This window comes from Symphalangus syndactylus, chromosome 7 (genome assembly GCF_028878055.3).
Source record: "Symphalangus syndactylus isolate Jambi chromosome 7, NHGRI_mSymSyn1-v2.1_pri, whole genome shotgun sequence".
NCBI classification, from domain to species: domain Eukaryota; kingdom Metazoa; phylum Chordata; class Mammalia; order Primates; family Hylobatidae; genus Symphalangus; species Symphalangus syndactylus.
Genome location: NC_072429.2, coordinates 63,803,687 through 63,822,986, shown reverse-complemented (window position 1 = coordinate 63,822,986; position 19,300 = coordinate 63,803,687). Strand labels below are relative to the sequence as shown.

Genomic DNA, 19,300 nt, shown 5'->3' with positions numbered 1-19,300 from the left:
GAATTCTACCAGAGGTACAAGGAGGAACTGGTACCATTCCTTCTGAAACTATTCCAATCGATAGAAAAAGAGGGTATCCTCCCTAACACATTTTACGAAGCCAGCATCGTCCTGATACCAAAACCTGGCAGAGACATAACCAAAAAAGAGAATTTCAGACCAATATCCTTGATGAACATTGATGCAAAAATCCTCAATAAAATACTGGCAAACCGAATCCAGCAGCACATCAAAAAGCTTATCCACCACGATCAAGTGGGCTTCATCCCTGGGATGCAAGGCTGGTTCAACATACGCAAATCAATAAATGTAATCCAGCATATAAACAGAACCAAAGACAAAAACCACATGATTATCTCAATAGATGCAGAAAAGGCCTTTGACAAAATTCAACAACCCTTCATGCTAAAAACTCTCAATAAATTAGGTATTGATGGGACGTATCTCAAAATAATAAGAGCTATCTACAACAAACCCACAGCCAATATCATACTGAATGGGCAAAAACTGGAAGCACTCCCTCTGAAAACTGGCACAAGACAGGGATGCCCTCTCTCACCGCTCCTATTCAACATAGTGCTGGAAGTTCTGGCCAGAGCAATCAGGCAGGAGAAGGAAATAAAGGGTATTCAATTAGGAAAAGAGGAAGTCAAATTGTCCCTGTTTGCAGATGACATGATTGTATATCTAGAAAACCCCATTGTCTCAGCCCAAAATCTCCTTAAGCTGATTAGCAACTTCAGCAAAGTCTCAGGATACAAAATTAATGTACAAAAATCACAAGCATTCTTGTACACCAATAACAGACAAACAGAGAGCCAAATCATGAGTGAACTCCCATTCACAATTGCTTCAAAGAGAATAAAATACCTAGGAATCCAACTTACAAGGGATGTGAAGGACCTCTTCAAGGAGAACTACAAACCACTGCTCAATGAAATAAAAGAGGATACAAACAAATGGAAGAACATTCCATGCTCATGGGTTGGAAGAATCAATATCGTGAAAATGGCCATACTGCCCAACGTAATTTATAGATTCAATGCCATCCCCATCAAGCTACCAATGACTTTCTTCACAGAATTGGAAAAAACTACTTTAAAGTTCATATGGAACCAAAAAAGAGCCCGCATCGCCAAGTCAATCCTAAGCCAAAAGAACAAAGCTGGAGGCATCAGGCTACCTGACTTTAAACTATACTACAAGGCTACAGTAACCAAAACAGCATGGTACTGGTACCACAACAGAGACATAGATCAATGGAACAGAACAGAGCCCTCAGAAATGATGCCGCATAGCTACAATTATCTGATCTTTGACAAACCTGACAAAAACAAGAAATGGGGAAAGGATTCCCTATTTAATAAATGGTGCTGGGAAAACTGGCTAGCCATATGTAGAAAGCTGAAACTGGATCCCTTCCTTACACCTTAGACAAAAATTAATTCAAGATGGATTAAAGACTTATATGTTAGACCTAAAACCATTAAAATCCTACAAGAAAACCTAGACAATACCATTCAGGACATAGGCGTGGGCAAGGACTTCATGTCTAAAACACCAAAAGCAATGGCAACAAAAGCCAAAATCGACAAATGGGATCTCATTAAACTAAAGAGCTTCTGCACAGCAAAAGAAACTATCATCAGAGTGAACAGGCAACCTACACAATGGGAGAAAATTTTTGCAACCTACTCATCTGACAAAGGGCTAATATCCAGAATCTACAATGAACTCAAACAAATTTACAAGAAAAAAACAAACAACCCCATCAAAAAGTGGGCAGAGGACATGAACAGACACTTCTCAAAAGAAGACATTTATGCAGCCAAAAAACACATGAAGAAATGCTCCTCATCACTGGCCATCAGAGAAATGCAAATCAAAACCACAGTGAGATACCATCTCACACCAGTTAGAATGGCCATCATTAAAAAATCAGGAAACAACAGGTGCTGGAGAGGATGTGGAGAAATAGGAACACTTTTACACTGTTGGTGGGACTGTAAACTAGTTCAACCATTGTGGAAGTCAGTGTGGCGATTCCTCAGGGATCTAGAACTAGAAATACCATTTGACCCAGCCATCCCATTACTGGGTATATACCCAAAGGACTATAAATCATGCTGCTATAAAGACACATGCACACGTATGTTTATTGCGGCACTATTCACAATAGCAAAGAGTTGGAACCAACCCAAATGTCCAACAACGATAGACTGGATTAAGAAAATGTGGCACATATACACCATGGAATACTATGCAGCCATAAAAAATGATGAGTTCGTGTCCTTTGTAGGGACATGGATGAAACTGGAAAACATCATTCTCAGTAAACTATCGCAAGGACAAAAAACCAAACACCGCATGTTCTCACTCATAGGTGGGAATTGAACAATGAGAACTCATGGACACAGGAAGGGGAACATCACGCTCCGGGGACTGTTGTGGGGTGGGGGGAGGGGGGAGGGACAGCATTAGGAGATACACCTAATGCTAAATGACGAGTTAATGGGTGCAGGAAATCAACATGGCACATGGTTACATATGTAACAAACCTGCACATTGTGCACATGTACCCTAAAACCCTAAAGTATAATAAAAAAAAAAAAAAATTTCCTCCACTGGCAAAGGGAAAAGGTCAACATCCTATTTCACACACATCTTGCCTTTCATATTAGAAATATACATTTTTTAAAACAAGAAAACCACTAACCCAACAAGAAAGACTTCAACAGAAATAAGCTAATAAAATAATAACTGTATTTCAATAGCCCTAATTTCAACACAGTGGAAAAATAAAACTTTGACTTTCACAGAAACTTTAGAAAAACATCTGGCAACTATAAGCTCATTGGTTGCAACGGCCTGAAATTCTATTAAATGCCAACATCCTTTAAATTAAATTCCTGAAAGAGATATAAACAAACCATAAGATATGAAATTACTAAATAATTGATTTATGTTGGAAAATCTAGCTTGGGTTAAAGTGAAGTAAGGAGAGAAATCCAGTGGTGTATCCTATGTTTTACTGACAGACCTGAAGTTTTTCCTACTGCTAAACTGATAAAAACCATTCTAGGGTTTTCACCTTCTGTTTTGATCCCATTCTTCTTGCACTGAAGTTATGGAAAAAAGTAAAAACATTTTCAGCCCATCAAGTGCTGTCCGCACTAGCTCTGAATCTACCCCAAGTCCATCTACTTCTTATCTCAATGTTTATCATCTAGGCCAAGCCACCAACTACCTCAGCCCCAGACTACCATGAGAACCAGCTCGAATGCTCTTCATGCTTTCTCACTTACCCTTGCACAATCTGTTCTCCAGGGAGTAGCCAAAGTGACCCTTTCGAAACATAAACCACATCTTGTCATTCCCCTATTTAATATCCTTGCAATGGTTTTCAACTCATCTTACAGGAGTCAAATTATAGCCTACAAGGCCCTACACGATCAGGTCTCTGCCTACCTCTCCTGAACCATGTTTTTCCCCTCGTACCATCCTTCATGTCAGAGTTTGCCCTTGACCATCCTTCATATCAGGGTTTCCCAACATCGGCACTCACATATACTTCTTTAATTCTGGGGACTGTCTGCGTTACAGGATATTACCAGCATTCCAGGTCTCTATCCACTAGGTGCCAGTAGCACCTCCACCCCTGAGTGTCACAACCACATAATTCCCTGTACATTGCTTTAAACAAGCCAAGTTCATTACTACTTCACCACGGCCTTTTCACCTCTCATTCCCTCTACCTAAAATGCTTATTCACCCCAGTAATAGAGCTGTACGGCTGGTTCCTTATCATTATTGTCAACTTAGCTATGTGGTCTACTCCGGGAGGCTTTCTCTAATCATCCTATGTAAAGTTGCACCCACTTTCATCATACCTAACATCATTTAACTTATCAGGGTACAAATTTGTACACTTATCAGGGTACAAAGCTAGCGCTCAAAAAGCAGTTGAAAGAATTTACATAAATGTCATTATTTATGATAAAAGTGTTAAGTGGCAGGAACATAATATTTAACACATGATACCACAGCAGCACTCCTGGATATTCTCCTACACTGTATTTGCCTGCATCTTCAAACGCACCCATGCTAGTGCATCATTAATCCTGTCCTTTGGAAGTGCTGGTAGCATTACTGTCAGTTACAAGCAATGTATATTTGTTCCTGATGCCTTAACAAAAAAACAGAGCATCCTTCCAGAGGCTGGGAAATGGAGAGGCATTTGAACTGTTTAGGATAGTATTGAAGGCACTGAACACCCAACCTACAGCTAAAAGCAGCTATGCCAAGGGGAATCTTCATTTCTTCTATTATGTACACAAAGGGCTCACCATGTCTAAGTAGTTACTCTTCAATTGATCTTGTTTTAAGTGGGTACAAAAAAGTTACTAATTTTTATTTTAAAAATAAAAAAAGGCAACAAAGAAGCACAACTTTAGTTGCTTCAAAAGCAAAAACTATAGTGAATGAAATGTGAGAGTTCAATCTGAGTTGATTCATCAGCTTTTAGTGTTTTTATGTGAACTGGTAAAATTCACTCAGTTTACCATATGCTGAATAGTTTTAAGCCTTGCAAAATTGTGGCGTCTCTAAAGAATCAGTAGTCCAACTGCATTCAGCTCCAGAAAGGACTGACTGACTTATGTCACAGGGTCCTTTTGGTTACTTCTGGAGTCATTTTTGAAATTATTATTTTGAATATACACTCCTTGAGACCTTCAGTGCAGTCCGTCTTTATAAAACTAATGTGTCATTGCTCTGAATTACTAAAATATATTTCTAAATTTTGAATCAAAATCACTGATTTTAAAAATGATCATTCGAAGCATTTACATAAGAACTTTTAGAATGGCAAGTGAGAGTTTGCAGACTAATGTACAAGTGTCAGCAAAAAGCTGTCGCATACCAGTTGTGCACCATGAGCTTCTGTACGGCCAGCAGAGCATTATAGCGGACCTGCTGGTCTTCATGATGCATGTGGTTCATGACCAGCTGCTTCCCACCGAGCTGCTCGATGACCCTGCAAACGGGAGAGACAAGGTGAGGAAGATGCAATTACTCTCAAATTCACAGTTTGTAAGCAGGCAGCTCAGATACCAACACGCTAAAAAGGAAAGTAACGATGTATGTAAATAAACCAAATGTGTCTTTTTTTTACATCGTTTTCCCTGAACCACAGATTTACAGTATTCAAATACTTTCTTTTTTGAATTCCTAATGATAAATCCAACAGTTGTTCTCATTTCTCATCTCTAATCCAGAAACGTATGATCTGCCTAGATACCACCCAGGCACTAGTATTTTAGATTATGGTTTTCTAAGTGGCTGAGTATTAACGTTTTTATTATCAGTATTTCTTGCTTGTTTAATATCAGTATTGAACACCATCTAACTTTCATAACAACATACAATCAATATCAAGCCCACCAGTGACCATGCTGTGTGAAGATAGGGGCTTAGATGTAGATAGCAGGGAACAGGGGGTTAAAGAGCACCCATGCTAATTTCCTGAAAAAGACTACTGATTTTAAGATATCCACCCCTTTCTAATAACAATGGGATATGCCACGTGACTTGGGCAGTGAGATGGAGAAGAACATTCATATCTTCGAGAGCACCAAGATGACTGACAACCGACACTGCTTTCTATCACCACACTTCCGACACCCTGAAAATCCACTTATTACAAACACAAAGGAAAAGTAAAAATGGCTATTTCTTCATGCATAGAAATTGGTCCTCTGTTCCTTTGCAAAGGTGTGGTTACAGACAGAGCTGTGGAGTCTCAACTTCCACACAACAGTGTGGACTGCCCTGTCCATTCTTCAGCCACTAGTCCTGTCTAGTGGAGGACACCTACTATACAGTCAGTGACAAGTGGCACCTTAATGCAGTACGGTGTTTGGTGGTTTAAGACAATCTCACAGATCAGTAAGGTTTCTGGGGTCAGGAAGAAATAAGTAAATGGGGGTCAGAGTGAGAGGGAAGCTTTTATCTGCATACCTTTTCATATTTTATTCTTTAAAGCATGGTTTTAAAAAATGTATTGAACTGAGGGGGGAAAAAAGAACACAATGTAACTATCATCAAACATTAACTGAGTGCTTACTGCAGGCCAGGCACTGTACTTTAAAACGTTATCTAATATATCAGCTCAGCCATTTATCAAACATGTTAATTAGACAAGTCCTTCACCTGCTAAATTCCTCCCTGACAAATAGGGAAGACAAGGACATCTTTGCAGCGTTGCTGTGATGATTAAAGGACATAAAGCCTATGTCCCTGCAGGACACTAAGCCCAGCTCTGCAGCGATGACGACACAGGCTGCTCTCCTGCCTCCCATTCTCACTGTAGTCAAAGGAATCTTGGCAAAACTCTGCATATGATTTTTACTACTTAAAACAATTCAGTGGCTTCCACTTCTCTTAACAAAAGGACCCAGGCCAGGCACAGTGGCTCATGCCTGTAATCCCAGCACTTTGGGAGACCAAGCTGGGACAACCGCTTGAGCCCAGGAGTTCGAGACTAGCCTGGACAACACAATGAGATGCTGTCCCCACAAAAAAATTAAAAAAAAAAATTAGCCAGGCATGGTGGTGTGTACCTGTAAAACCAGCTACTTGAGAGGCTGAGGTGGGAAGATTGCTTGAGCCCAGTTCAAGGTTACAGTGAGCTATGATTGCACCACTGCACTCCAGCTGGAGCAACAGGGTAAGACCCTGTTTCTTAAAAAAATAAATAAAAATACAACAAAGGACCCAAATCCTTAAAATAGCTGACAAGGTCCTTTCACAGTCAGCTTTGGAGCCCCACTGAGCTTCACAGAGCACGGTCACAGGCTGCTTGTTCTCTAGACTGCCTCTGAGGCCTGAGCTAGCAGCCAACAGCACCATAGCTCCTGGCTGAAGGCAGCTTCTCTAACACACGAGTTTTCTCCATAGGCACGTAACAGCCCCTTCTTGTGCTTAGGAACATTACACAGCACTCCAGCAGAAGGTTTGGGGGCCATTTTAAACAGGAAAATCACCACACACGCACACAAAAACCCCACAAAAATGCAAAAAAAAAATATGGCACTAAACAGACCACGTAAAGGACGCTTGTTTCTAGCATAAGAGATAACACAGGATGGCAGAACGCTGCCTTGTTCCCCCACAGCTGGGGATGTGTCCATTAGCGACTCCAATTATTTACCACTCTACACATGTCCATGGATAACTACAAAAGCGCCTCTAGCATTGACACGGGTGTTGAAAATAAACTTTTTAGTAGGTGGACAAATTCACAATTCTGGAACCTGTGAATAATGAGGATCAAAATACAATCTCAGAAAACTGCGATATTGTGAGCAAAATAGGACTGATTAAAAACATACAGCTCACACACCATTTACAGTAATATCACATGTGAGCACTTTCCCCCACATTGGGCACTGTGCTAAATGTTCATATTTTTCATCTCATGTAATTCTCACAGCAAATATACTGCCTAGCAAAAGCAGTGTTTTTGACATTCTAACCCCTTGTTCCTTATTACCACCAGCCAATAAAATTTTGAAAAGCTTTTAATGATTGATATTATTATGTTTATTTCTTTTTTTTTTTTTTTTTTTTTTGAGACAAGAATCTTGCTTTGTCAGCCAGGCTGGAATGCAGTGGCACAATTTCGGCTCACTGCAACCTCCGCCTTCCAGGCTCAAGCAATTCTCCTGCCTCAGTCTCCCAAGTAGCTGGGATTACAGGTGCTCACCACCACGCCCATCTCATTTTTGTATTTTTAGTAGAGACGGGGTTTCACCACGTTGGCCAGGCTGGTCTCAAACTCCTGACCTCAGGTAATCCACCTGCCTCAGCCTCCCAAAGTGCTGGGATTACAGGCGTGAGCCACCGTGCCCACCCTATTATGTTTATTTCTTAAGCATTTAGTAAACTACATTTTATTACTCTCCATCCCAGAACCCAGTGGGTCTCATACCAAGTGGATGATCTCACCCCACTGAAACTCACACTGCTATTGAAATAAACAGACATTTCTCATCTTCTCAAGATGCAACTGAAGCACCAATTATTTTCAGATTACACAAATGCCCGATATTATGAATGCTTGAAAAAAAGGTGAGAAAAGAATCTTTCTAGCTGGTAGATTACAAAATATCATTAAAAAGACAAGATTTTTGATGATTTTTTAGAACTAGAGTCAAGTACTTCATTTATGAGCTATTGTCTAATAGGGGTAATCTTGCTAACCATATTTCAAAACAAGTTGAGTCAATAGCATGTTAAGCTTTAAGAACTTGGAATATTCTGAAATATGATTAACAAGTTCAGCACTAGTACATACATTTAAAGAATGCAGCAGCTGATGAAACCAAAAAATGTAATTTGAGAGTAAACTTTTAAATATTCTAAAACATACAGAACTATTTTTGTTTGTTCTAAAGATCTTTTTCTATCTTAATATAAATAATTCAGATGAGTTTACATAAAATATCCTCATAAGAAATTCTATTGTTTAGTATTCTAAACATGGCTGTTTAGAAGCTAATAAAATGATATCACACTATAACATATTATGATTCCACTCATATTGCTAAAAATGGTTAAGTTTCACAATGCTACTTATATGAAAGTCAATATTTTTCAATCTGTGTAGCAATATACCCTCTAGAGTTATAAACTGAATGAGCACAGAAACCATGCCTATTTTGGTTTCCTTAATTAGGAAGGTCATTACCATTTTTAAAAATAAAAAGATAACTTTGGAGAATATCAGATTTCTAAGTGAAGAAGCTCACTCTTCTCACTCTTTTTTATTTTTTTACCTACCTGACTAAAGGAGGAAGAAACAGAAAGCTCTTTTTTTTTTGCCTTTTTTTTCTTTGAGATGGAGTCTCACTCCATCGCCCAGGCTGCAGTACAGTGGCATGATCTCAGCTCACTGCAACCTCTGCCTCCCGGGTTCAAGCAATTCTCCTGCCCAAGCCTCCGGAGTAGCTGGGATTACAGGTGCACGCCACCATGCCTGGCTAATTTTTTGTATTTTTTCAGTAGAGACAGGGTTCCACCATACTGGCCAGGCTTGTCTCAAACTCCTGACCTCGTGATTCCCCCTGCCTCAGCCTCCCAAAGTGCTGAGATTACAGGTGTGAGCCACTGCGTCCAGCCAAGAAAGCTCTTTCTAAGCACAGAAGTGGTGGGAGAGACCAGGCGTGGTGGCTCATGCCTGCAATCCCAGCACTTTGGGAGGCCAAGGTGGGTGGATCACCTGAGGTCAGGAGTTTGAGACCAGCCTGACCAACATGGTAAAACCCTGTCTCTACTAAAAATTAGCTGGGTGTGGTGGTGGGTGCCTGTAATCCCAGCTACTCAGGAGGCTGAGGCAGGAGAATCGCTTGAACTGAGGAGGTGGAGGTTGCAGTGAGCCAAGATCATGCCATTGCACTCCAGCCTGGGCAACAGAGTGAGACTCCACCTCAAAAAAAAAAAAAAAAAGTGGTGGGAGAGACAGCAAAGGTTTCAGTAAAATGTAAGCTCCATGGGGCAAGACTCAACAAATATTCCTACAGATCACATAACTGATCAAAATATAAATTAAAAGCACCAGATGCCGTAAAGAGGTTAAAGAGAATGATAGTATTCAGTGCTGCTGAAAAGGTGGTGAAAATGGTATTCCTATATACTGCCAGGGGGAGTGTGAATTAGTTTATATTCAATAATGTTTATTAAAATCTCAAAAGTACTCATATCATTTCATTAAATCTATTTGAAGGGGCCAGCAAATAATCAGAAATGTTCACACAGATGTTAATTCTGTTTTCTTAATAATGAAAATTTGGAAACTAATTGCATGCCCAGTAGTAAGATTTGAGTAAACTAGAGCATGTGTACCTATACATAGCATTAAACCATATTTTTAAAACTCTGTAGATGGAAAATATCCATGATAAATGAGGAAATGCAGGAGATAAAATAGGAGATGTCACATATCACAGTTTCAGAAGAAAAAATGCATACTATATATGCATGCAGAAAAAACTAAAAAATCATTTTTATCTCATACTTTGTAGTATTAAGGGTGTTGCTTTTTCTTCTTTATTCTTTTCTGTATTTTTCAAGTTTTCTATAATGAGAGTTCATTACTTTTCATGATGACTATAAGTTAAAATAGAAAAATTAATCCAGTTTGGTCAATAAAAGGTTTGTGCCACTATCAAAACAATTTAATTTGTATTTACACGTGCTGTGCTAGGCTTTGAACAAAGGAACAGAGATATTTACCAGACAAAAAAGTCTGTATTTTACCAGAACAAACATAATTCTTTTGATAGCTCTTTCCCTCAGCAAGTATTATGCCCTACTGTGTGGTGAACACTATGTCTAGTTAGATACAGGTGGCTCTTTTGAGAAGTTCACAGTCTAGTGAGATAAAGAGACATCACCACATTATCATTGTACAGACTGAAAAGTGTTACATAATGGAAGCATTAATATACTCAGAATCCTGTGGGAGCACAGAAAATTGGACATTTGTATTTAGATTCAAAGGCAGTACAGTTTGTCAGATTAAACAGAGAAGAATCTCGTATATCAGTCAATATGTTTAGTTACAAGTAACAAAAACTTTACCCTGCCTGATAATTCTCCAGCAAAATAATTTATTGAAAGGTAACTGCATATGGCTTGGAAGACTGGACAATTGTACTTGAGGGCTGGCCAGGCTGAATCACCATCAAAATCAAGTAGTTCAGTGAGGGTGCTGTTTCAGTTCGGCTCTTGACCCCGCAGCTTACTTTGTTCACATACAGCTACCCAAAGCTGCCACCTCTTCTCCTCCTCATGGAGCTGGCTATCCCCGCTTCCCCACAATCTCTCATTCCTGCTGGAGGTCTGCGGTAGCTACACTGGCTTATAACTGAGCTTTTAGGCCATGGGCAGGTGGCTAAATGTAAGGGAGAAGAGCAAAGTGAATTTGTGGCATTTTTAAATTTCTATAATGGGAGGGATTACATGCCTTGTAAAATGGGGAATTCCTGGAATATAAGAAGGTGGTTTAGACGCCAGACTCCTTTAAAAAAAAAAAAAAAGTGTAGCTGTACAAGCCATGTAAGAGAGTTTGATAGAGCTTTGATACTGACACAATGTTTTAATTATTAGAACAAGATTCATTATACCAGACTTGTGCTATTAAGTCATATATGCAAAGGGGGCACATTCCCTAAGGATGAGTGTCGGGCATTAATCATCAGGGTGTGATTTCTGGACTTCTATCAGGGGCCACAGGTGGTGTGCCTCCTGAAGAAAAAGCAGTGGAACAGTTTTATTCCTGTACATCATGTATTTTTGAAAAGTAAGATTAATGCTAAATTGTGTTTAATTCTCAGAATCATGTTACCATATTAAAGGTTACAAGTCCATTAAAAGAACTCAACTGGCCAGTACAGTTGATAAGGTAAATTCGTTTTATTTTTGTGTTATTGCATTTATTGAGGACAAGTATTAAATTTGCAAGTGGGGGGCAATTAACTGTCATGTTATGCTCTCCACCCAAACTTATGAAAACAAGTAATTGGATCAAAAGTGTTTCTTAAAACTACAAAAGCAGTCATGAAAATAACACACATGTAAAACAAGAGTGAAAAGGGCTCCACGTTAAAAAGTAGATGTAAACCTGCACACTGAGAAAAACCTGATAGTAATCAAAGAAAAGGATGGAAAGGAAATGTGATATTCAGTACATTCAATCCTTACTTAACATCAATAGGTTCTTGGAAACTGACTTCAAGCAAAACGACATAAAACAAGCAAAGGACATTATTCGAGGACCTGCTGTCACTTAAAGTCTCAGTTTCCAAGAATCTATGGATGATGTTAAGTGAGGGCTTACTGTATCTAAAAATGTATCAGTGGACCAGCAAAACATTTACTTGCAGTCTCCAGAATATTTTTGTTATAAAATTTTGTCAACTGACAAAGGTTACTGTTTGATGGAGATGGAGATGGAGAAAAGAACAAAACTCTTCAAGAGACAACATTCTGACACTTCATTCCTGAGAAACTTGTAAAAACAAAAAAGTCCACCACGAAGTTAATGACAAATATGTTCTTAGAGAAGCAAAATTTAATGTGAAAAATCCCATGATAACAAAAAGAGTGTAGAAGAACAACTGCTATTGCTTGAAGTAGCAGACACTTTGACAATTGAACAATCTACTGATTTACTTGCTTCAACAAACACCTAGAGAGTGCTTACTATGTAGCAAGCATGACTTTAAGTGTTTTACATTATTACTATCAATGAGTATTAACTCACTCACTCTTCACATTCACAGAGGAGGAAACCAAGGCACAGAGAGGGAAAGGGACTTGCCCAGTCTCACAGTTACTAGGTGGCCGAGCTGGGATCTGAAAACCAAGCAGGCGAGTTTAGTCTGGGCACTTACCCACTGCATGACTCTGCATTGGTGTCCGTGTTGCTAAGTAACTATCCATATATGTACTGTGTAAACATGAAAAAATATGTCTGATGAAGTGCTGAGGTAGACTTCTATGACAAGTCCACATATAATCTGAATATCTCAAACTCTGGACAAGTTTCTAACTCTTGCATGATCTGGACTGGAAGCAGTTTTCTGAACTTGGCACTGACAAAGGACTAGCTATGTGCAGCAGAGTTACGGCTATGTGGATAAAGAGGCTGTGCTAACTGAATTGGAAGTCCAAGATGTGCCTATTCACCATGTTATTGTTGAAATACTCCAAAGTGCGACTATGATATTAGAAGCACATGAGAAGCTGTTTGAAGGAAGGAATAGGGAGTATAAAACTGCTTTTCCAATCAGAAGTGCACCACTTTTTTAAATAAGAACTTGAAACTCAACTTCTTCACTGGCATTATTTTTACTGAGGTAATAGAAAATGGTCACTGTTAGCTTTACTAGAATATAATGCAGGAGACAGCACTTTTACTGATAATGCCAATAAAGATAATTTCTTTTTTTTTTTTCTTGAGACAGAGTCTCGCTGTGTCACCCAGACTAGAGTACAGTGGCGCAACATAGGCTCACTGCAACCTCCGCCTCCTGGGTTCAAGCGATTCTCCTGCCTCAGCCTCCCAAATAGCTGGGACTACAGGCTCACGCCACCATGCTTGGCTAATTTCTGTATTTTTATTAGAGACAGGGTTTCACCATATTGGTCAGGTTGTTCTTGAACTCTTGACCTCGTGATCTGCCTGCCTTGGCCTCCCAAAGTGCTGGGATTACAGGTGTGAGCCCCTGTGCCCAGCCAATAAAGATCATTTCTATCACCTTAAGTGACTTTAAGTGGCATATCTTAGCAAAAGTTGCTATCTTGAATAGGTTAAACCTACCATTTAAGTTCCAAATATCAACCTCAAATTTGAGATATCACAATTATTTTTTAAGATAACTGACCTGTGGTGAAAATGGATTACCACAAAGCGTGTGAATTTTTCCAAGTGTTGAAGTTTTATTTTTATTCATAAAGAAAAAAAATTGAGGGCTATAGTAAAAAACCATATCCAAAAGCTGCAACTTTTGAATATAAAGAAATGCTTTTACATTACTGAATGCGACCAACAAGTAGGCTGGAAATCCTTCTCCTGGTATCTCACAAGAGGCAACACTCTATTTTCTTGCTTTTGTTTGAATGGGCTGGTCAACTGAGTGTCTGATGAAGTGCTGAGCTGGACTTCTGTGAGAAATCCACATATAACCTGAATATCCCCAAACTCTCAGGCCTAGCTTCTAACTCTTGTAGCCATTCCTGCCAAATGATAGTAGTAACTTAGCATTTTCTAATTCAGTAGCAATAAAGGGTAAGAAAAGAAACTGAGTATAGATACTTTCTTTTTTTTCTTTTTTTTTTGAGATGGAGTCTTGCTCTGTTGCCAGGCTGGAATGCAGTGGCACGATCTCAGCTCACTGCAACCTCCGCCTTCTGGGTTCAAGCGATTCTCCTGCCTCAGCCTCCCAAGTAGCTGGGACTAGAGGCACGTGCCACCAGGCCCAGCTAATTTTTCTATTTTTAGTAGAACGGGGTTTCACCATGTTGGCCAAGGATGGTCTCGATCTCTTAACCTCGTGATCTGCCCCCCTCAGCCTCCCAAAGTGCTGGGATTACAGGCGTGAGCCACCATGCCCAGCGATCCTTTCTTACGATTCAAGGAGTCTATTCTAGATAACCTGATAAAAGATCAAAAACAAAATAATTCCAATACTTGACATGAAAGAATTATGTAATTTAAAATGTTTGAGTATTATGACTAATCTTTTAGAAAACTTAGTTCAAATTGTTGGTCTGCAAATCCACTGAACACCCATAAAGTTTGGGGGAAAAAAAAAATCCTATAACCATGAGAGAAACCACTGCCTTTTTTTTTTTTTTTGAGAAGTTTCAAAAAGCAGAGTCTTAATGAGGAGAAAATAATTCAAAAACATATCTCAAAGCAGAAGGATCCAGAGCTTGCATAGAAAATAAGTTACGCTGGTGAGAGGCTTCAGAATAAAGAATGACTATATTGGTCCATGATGTAAATATAAGCCACTGGAAGGACATAGAAAAGAATTAGCATGGCCACAGTTTTGGGCCAAAAAAGACTATTTTAGGAAAAGCACAGAGGATAGACTGCAGCAGATACTGGTGATAGGAAGTCTAACAAAGGTACAGCATGATAGGAGAGATCATCCTTCTTAGGGAGAGACAGTAAGGCAGGGGGAAAGAAAGGAACACGGCAGTAGAGCAGAATTACGTGAAGGCATAGCAGGCCTTGGCAGCAGGTCAGGTGTGCACAACATATCCAAAAGAAACATTTGAAACACCAGCTGAGGCAGTGCTGTGAGAAGATAAATTCTTCAACAAGCTTTTCACTTTCCAGGTTTTAAAACTATCATATTTTTATCTTCATTCGCTTTTTAGCAATTATAAATCTAAGAGGGCTCTATATACCATCTATCCATCTGTTTTTCATATTTAACACATTTTAGATGAGTTACAGACCTTGGCTATTATTGGCTATACTTATATTTGCCTTATCTAAAGATCTTTAATTTTCCATAGTAAAACCGATTATTTTTTAATGATATTAATTTTGGACAGCTCTTGATATTACAGTGTCAACAACTATGAGGGTCTTAGTTTTTATCCTACTTGCAGCTAACAAGTTAGGCTGCCACAGTTTCATGGATCCTGGTAGAAGACATGAGACTCCCGGGTCTAAGACAAAGGATAGTTTATTGCTCATAGCAGCAGAAATAGCAAGATACTAGCATTTTAGTGCTGGTCCCCCAAGCCTCAATTTCCACAAGCAAACATAAAGGAAGCCAGATGAGCCCTGCACACTGTGCATAAGAGGAACCCTGAACTTAGAGAAACCCCAATCTCTCATATGGCAGTAAGCACATCTGCCCATTGCTCTTAGGCAGACGAACCTCTCTGTAAAGGGCATTCAGTGCCTCGTCTTGCAAGAAGTTCAGAAAGGTAAGAGATAGGAGTGCGAAAGGCTTATTGGGAAACAAAGAAAAAAGGAAGGCATAAGAAATGTCTTCCTACAATATCAACCCCTCATTTCTATACCATCTTGCCTTCCAAAAAATTTATCCATAAACACAACACTTGTGGGTGGTTCTGATCAATCTGGCTGGCACAGGCAGGAACCAAGTCCATTTAATTGGTTTTATATGCCATTTCATTAAGGCTACCACCTACAAGACTCCAAGCACCAGGATAAGGCCAACCTGCAGCACTGACCTCACCACCCATGTCCCCCAGAGCCCTGGACTCAACCACCCAAACAAATGCAATGAATCATCAGAGTCTACAAGGACAGCCTCCTTTTACAGAGCTCTCTACACTTGTCTGAGGACTACATAATCTACTGGTAGTGTTTCCTGAAATACTTGAAGGTTCCTTATGACCACCCCTAAAGCGCAAGTTATTGTCTTTTTGAGAAGAAGATGAGTTAATGCCTGGCTTCCATAAAGTATAATACCAGGCTACTCATCGTGCCCCTGGAAAGTGGTTTATCATTGCTGGGGCCACCCAAGTGGGACCTTCATGAGTTAGTGAAACAGGCTGGGTGGCCTCCTAGCTGGATGATAACCTTAGGAGTCTGAGTTCAGTTCAAATAATTGAGTCCTTATTTTAAGGAGAGACTGGCCTATTTGTCTATGCCACCAGCCAGAGGACATTTGTCCTTACCATGGAATGGCTGAGGGATAGCTTTGGAATTGGGGAAATGGGAGAGACATACAGAGCCATTGACAAGCATTTTGCTTAGGAGGTGCAGGAGCAACTATTATCTCTTCTGTTCCCAATAAATTTTTCAGTAAGGTTAAAGGGAGTGGCCATGGTATAGCAGTGAGAGCTGCCTTGCGGTGGGTGACTGGCCCAGCAGTCAATTAAACAGAAGGCACTGGCAACAGCTTGGGAGATCTCTGTGTTTTCCTTTAAGGAAAGCTCTAGAGGCAGTTCACTGGAAACAAAGATCATTGATGTCCCTACCTCCCCTGTATCTCCAGGGTCTGAGGTATTCTTCAGATGCTGAGGTTGCTGTTATCCTTCCACTGCTACAAAATCTATGTGCTCCATTCCAATAGCTAACTTCGCTATTTTTTAACCATCCCTTAATTGTATCCAGATATTTGGTCTGAAAGGGCCAAGTACAAAAGGGACAAGCGCATTTCTGCAAAACCTGCAGAAATCCATTAAGTTTCCGTCTTTAGTGTGCGTGAGTCACTACAGAGAGACTTGGCAAGCACTAATCAAGCAGCCCTTTCCCTTATGATTAGGTTACAGGGGGTGGGGGTAGGGGTGGCGATTCTTTTCCTAAGGGCCAGATAAGTAAATATTGTATGCTTAATTCATCTCTGTAAGTACAAATAGCAGACAAAAAATAGCCAGTGCTCGAAAAATGGCTACCGAATCTTTAACATGAAATATCTAATGTGATTCTACATAGTAGTATTATGCCAATGTACTTATATTTTTATACTATTCTTTTTTTTTTTTTTTTGAGACACAGTCTTGCTCTGTCGCCCAGGCTGGAGTGCAGTGGCACGATCTCAGTTCACTGCAACCTCTGCCTCCTGGGTTCAAGCAGTTCTTCTGCCTCAGCCTCCTGAATAGCTGGGACTACAGGCACGTGCCACCATGCCAGTTAATTTTTTTCTTTTTTCTTTTTTTTTGTATTTTCAGTAGAGAAGGGGTTTCACCGTCTTAGCCAGGATGGTCTCCTGACCTCGTGATCTGCCTGCCTCGGCCTCCCAAAGTGGTGGTATTACAGGCGTGAGCCACCACGCCCAGCCTATACTACTCATTTTTAACTGGGTATATCATAATTCTCACTACTGTGGCAATCTTGATTTCATTTACTTTGTTAGTTCCTTTGCTAACCTACTCCATTTTAGATAAGTACATTATTTAGGACTCTACATTGAAGGTTTCAAGAAACCAAATGAAATGAATGGCTTTCTCTTACCGTTTGCCTCGTGGATAATGCCGCACATATTCTCCAACATCGTGAGCAGCAACAGCTAAGACTTGGGGATCATCTGACACTTCCAAAAGTTTTGTCAAGATTCTGAAATAAATTTTATCCAAAAGAGAGATCAAGTTCTAATTTTTCTATAGAATACAACAGAGCACAGGTATAATGAAGATATCTTCCTGAAAATAGACTTTATTAATATATTCATATTCTTCTAAGGATTTCACTATTACACATAAGTTTGCAGTTTTCAAACCTTCAAACCTTCATACATATATAACAAGTTTCTTTCACATTCACAATGTATACCAGGCACAATTTCCAAAATATCAGGGACTCCCCCCCTCATGAAAACTAGAACATGAATAAAAGTTATTTTAACACAAAACTACCAATAGATCTTTTCTAATTATATATATTTTCATAAGCCATTTATAAACCCTAGGACCTACTGGTACTACTGGGACAAGTGACTTTCAGTGCTCCATGATAAGAGGGTGCACTGAGAACTAAGCACACATGTCTTCCCCTCTCTCTTACCCCAACTCTAACAGAAGAGTGGAACATACACTTTCCAAACAGTGAAGTCCATAACAGCAAGAGAAAAGATGGCAGCCCAAATCCACCATCCTGTCACCTTGCCCTTCTGGTACTTTCTCCAGTACAACAACATAGAGTAAATTGTCACTGGAGACTGACAGGTACTTCTGAGAACAGGAGCCAGGAACCAACAGCAAAGAAGGCTCCCACTGCCCCGGCTTCTGCTACCCTCCTCAAGGACCACTGGGGGTGGGTGCAGCTGCCCAAGATGTGCATGTGCCCTTGGGAGTGAAAGGGGAGGGAGATGGTGCTGCTCAGAATCCAAGGAGCTTGGAAAGGACTACCTTCCTCACGTGTGCAAGCAGAGATCATTCAAGGAATAGGTTGCTCCTCTGTTATTTTAATGCTCAAGGGCCTAGAAATAGATGGAAAACTTCTCAATTCATTCTAAAAGCATAGCGTTAACTGTGATAACCAGTCAGAATGAATGTTTTTTAAATGGCTTGGTAGAAGACCAATATATAAAAACAACTCTTTCTAATACCCCAGCAACTCAGAAATAGATACACACAAACTTTAACAAATTAGCCAACTGAACCCACTAGTACACTGAGAGACAATATTCAGTTTTCAGCTCAAATGTCATCTGCTGTGTAAGAGCCCAGGATTACCCTAAGGCAGTACTCTCCCCACCATTCTCTTTTCCTACTCCACTGTTCTTCATAGTATTAATCACCACCTGCCATTGTAATATGTATTAAGACAGTGATGGGGTGGAGCCAAGATGGCCGAATAGGAACAGCTCTGGTCTACAGCTCCCAGCGTGAGCGACACAGAAGAAGGGTGATTTCTGCATTTCCATTTGAGGTACCGGGTTCATCTCACTAGGGAGTGCCAAACAGTGGGTGCAGGACAGTCGGAGCAGCGCACTGTGCCCGAGCCGAAGCAGGGCGAGGCATTGCCTCACTTGGGAAGCGCAAGGGGTCAGGGAGTGCCCTTTCCTAGTCAAAGAAAGGGGTAACAGACGGCACCTGGAAAGTCGGGTCAGTCCCACCCTAATACTGCGATTTTCCAACAGGCTTGGAAAACGGCACACCAGGAGATTGTGTCCCGCACCTGGCTCGGAGGGTCCTTTGCCCACGGAGTCTCACTGATTGCTAGCACAGCAGTCTGAGATCAAACTGCAAGGTGGCAGCGAGGCTGGGGGAGGGGCGCCTGCCACTGCCCAGGCTTGCTTAG

The 19,300-nt window shown here is 40.3% G+C and overlaps 1 protein-coding gene across 2 annotated transcripts in view; it reads right to left on the bottom strand.

Annotated features, from left to right (window-relative positions):
- The window catches only part of ATP6V1H (ATPase H+ transporting V1 subunit H), a 136,440-nt gene that overhangs the window by 28,224 nt on the left and 88,916 nt on the right, over window positions 1-19,300 (bottom strand). For both annotated transcript variants that reach the window (XM_055286414.2, XM_055286416.2), the window contains 2 exons: window positions 17,513-17,614; window positions 4,922-5,035 (listed from right to left, as the gene is read on the bottom strand). In XM_055286414.2, coding sequence (XP_055142389.1) covers window positions 4,922-5,035; window positions 17,513-17,614 — 216 coding nt within the window. The remainder of the gene's footprint in view (window positions 1-4,921; window positions 5,036-17,512; window positions 17,615-19,300) is intronic.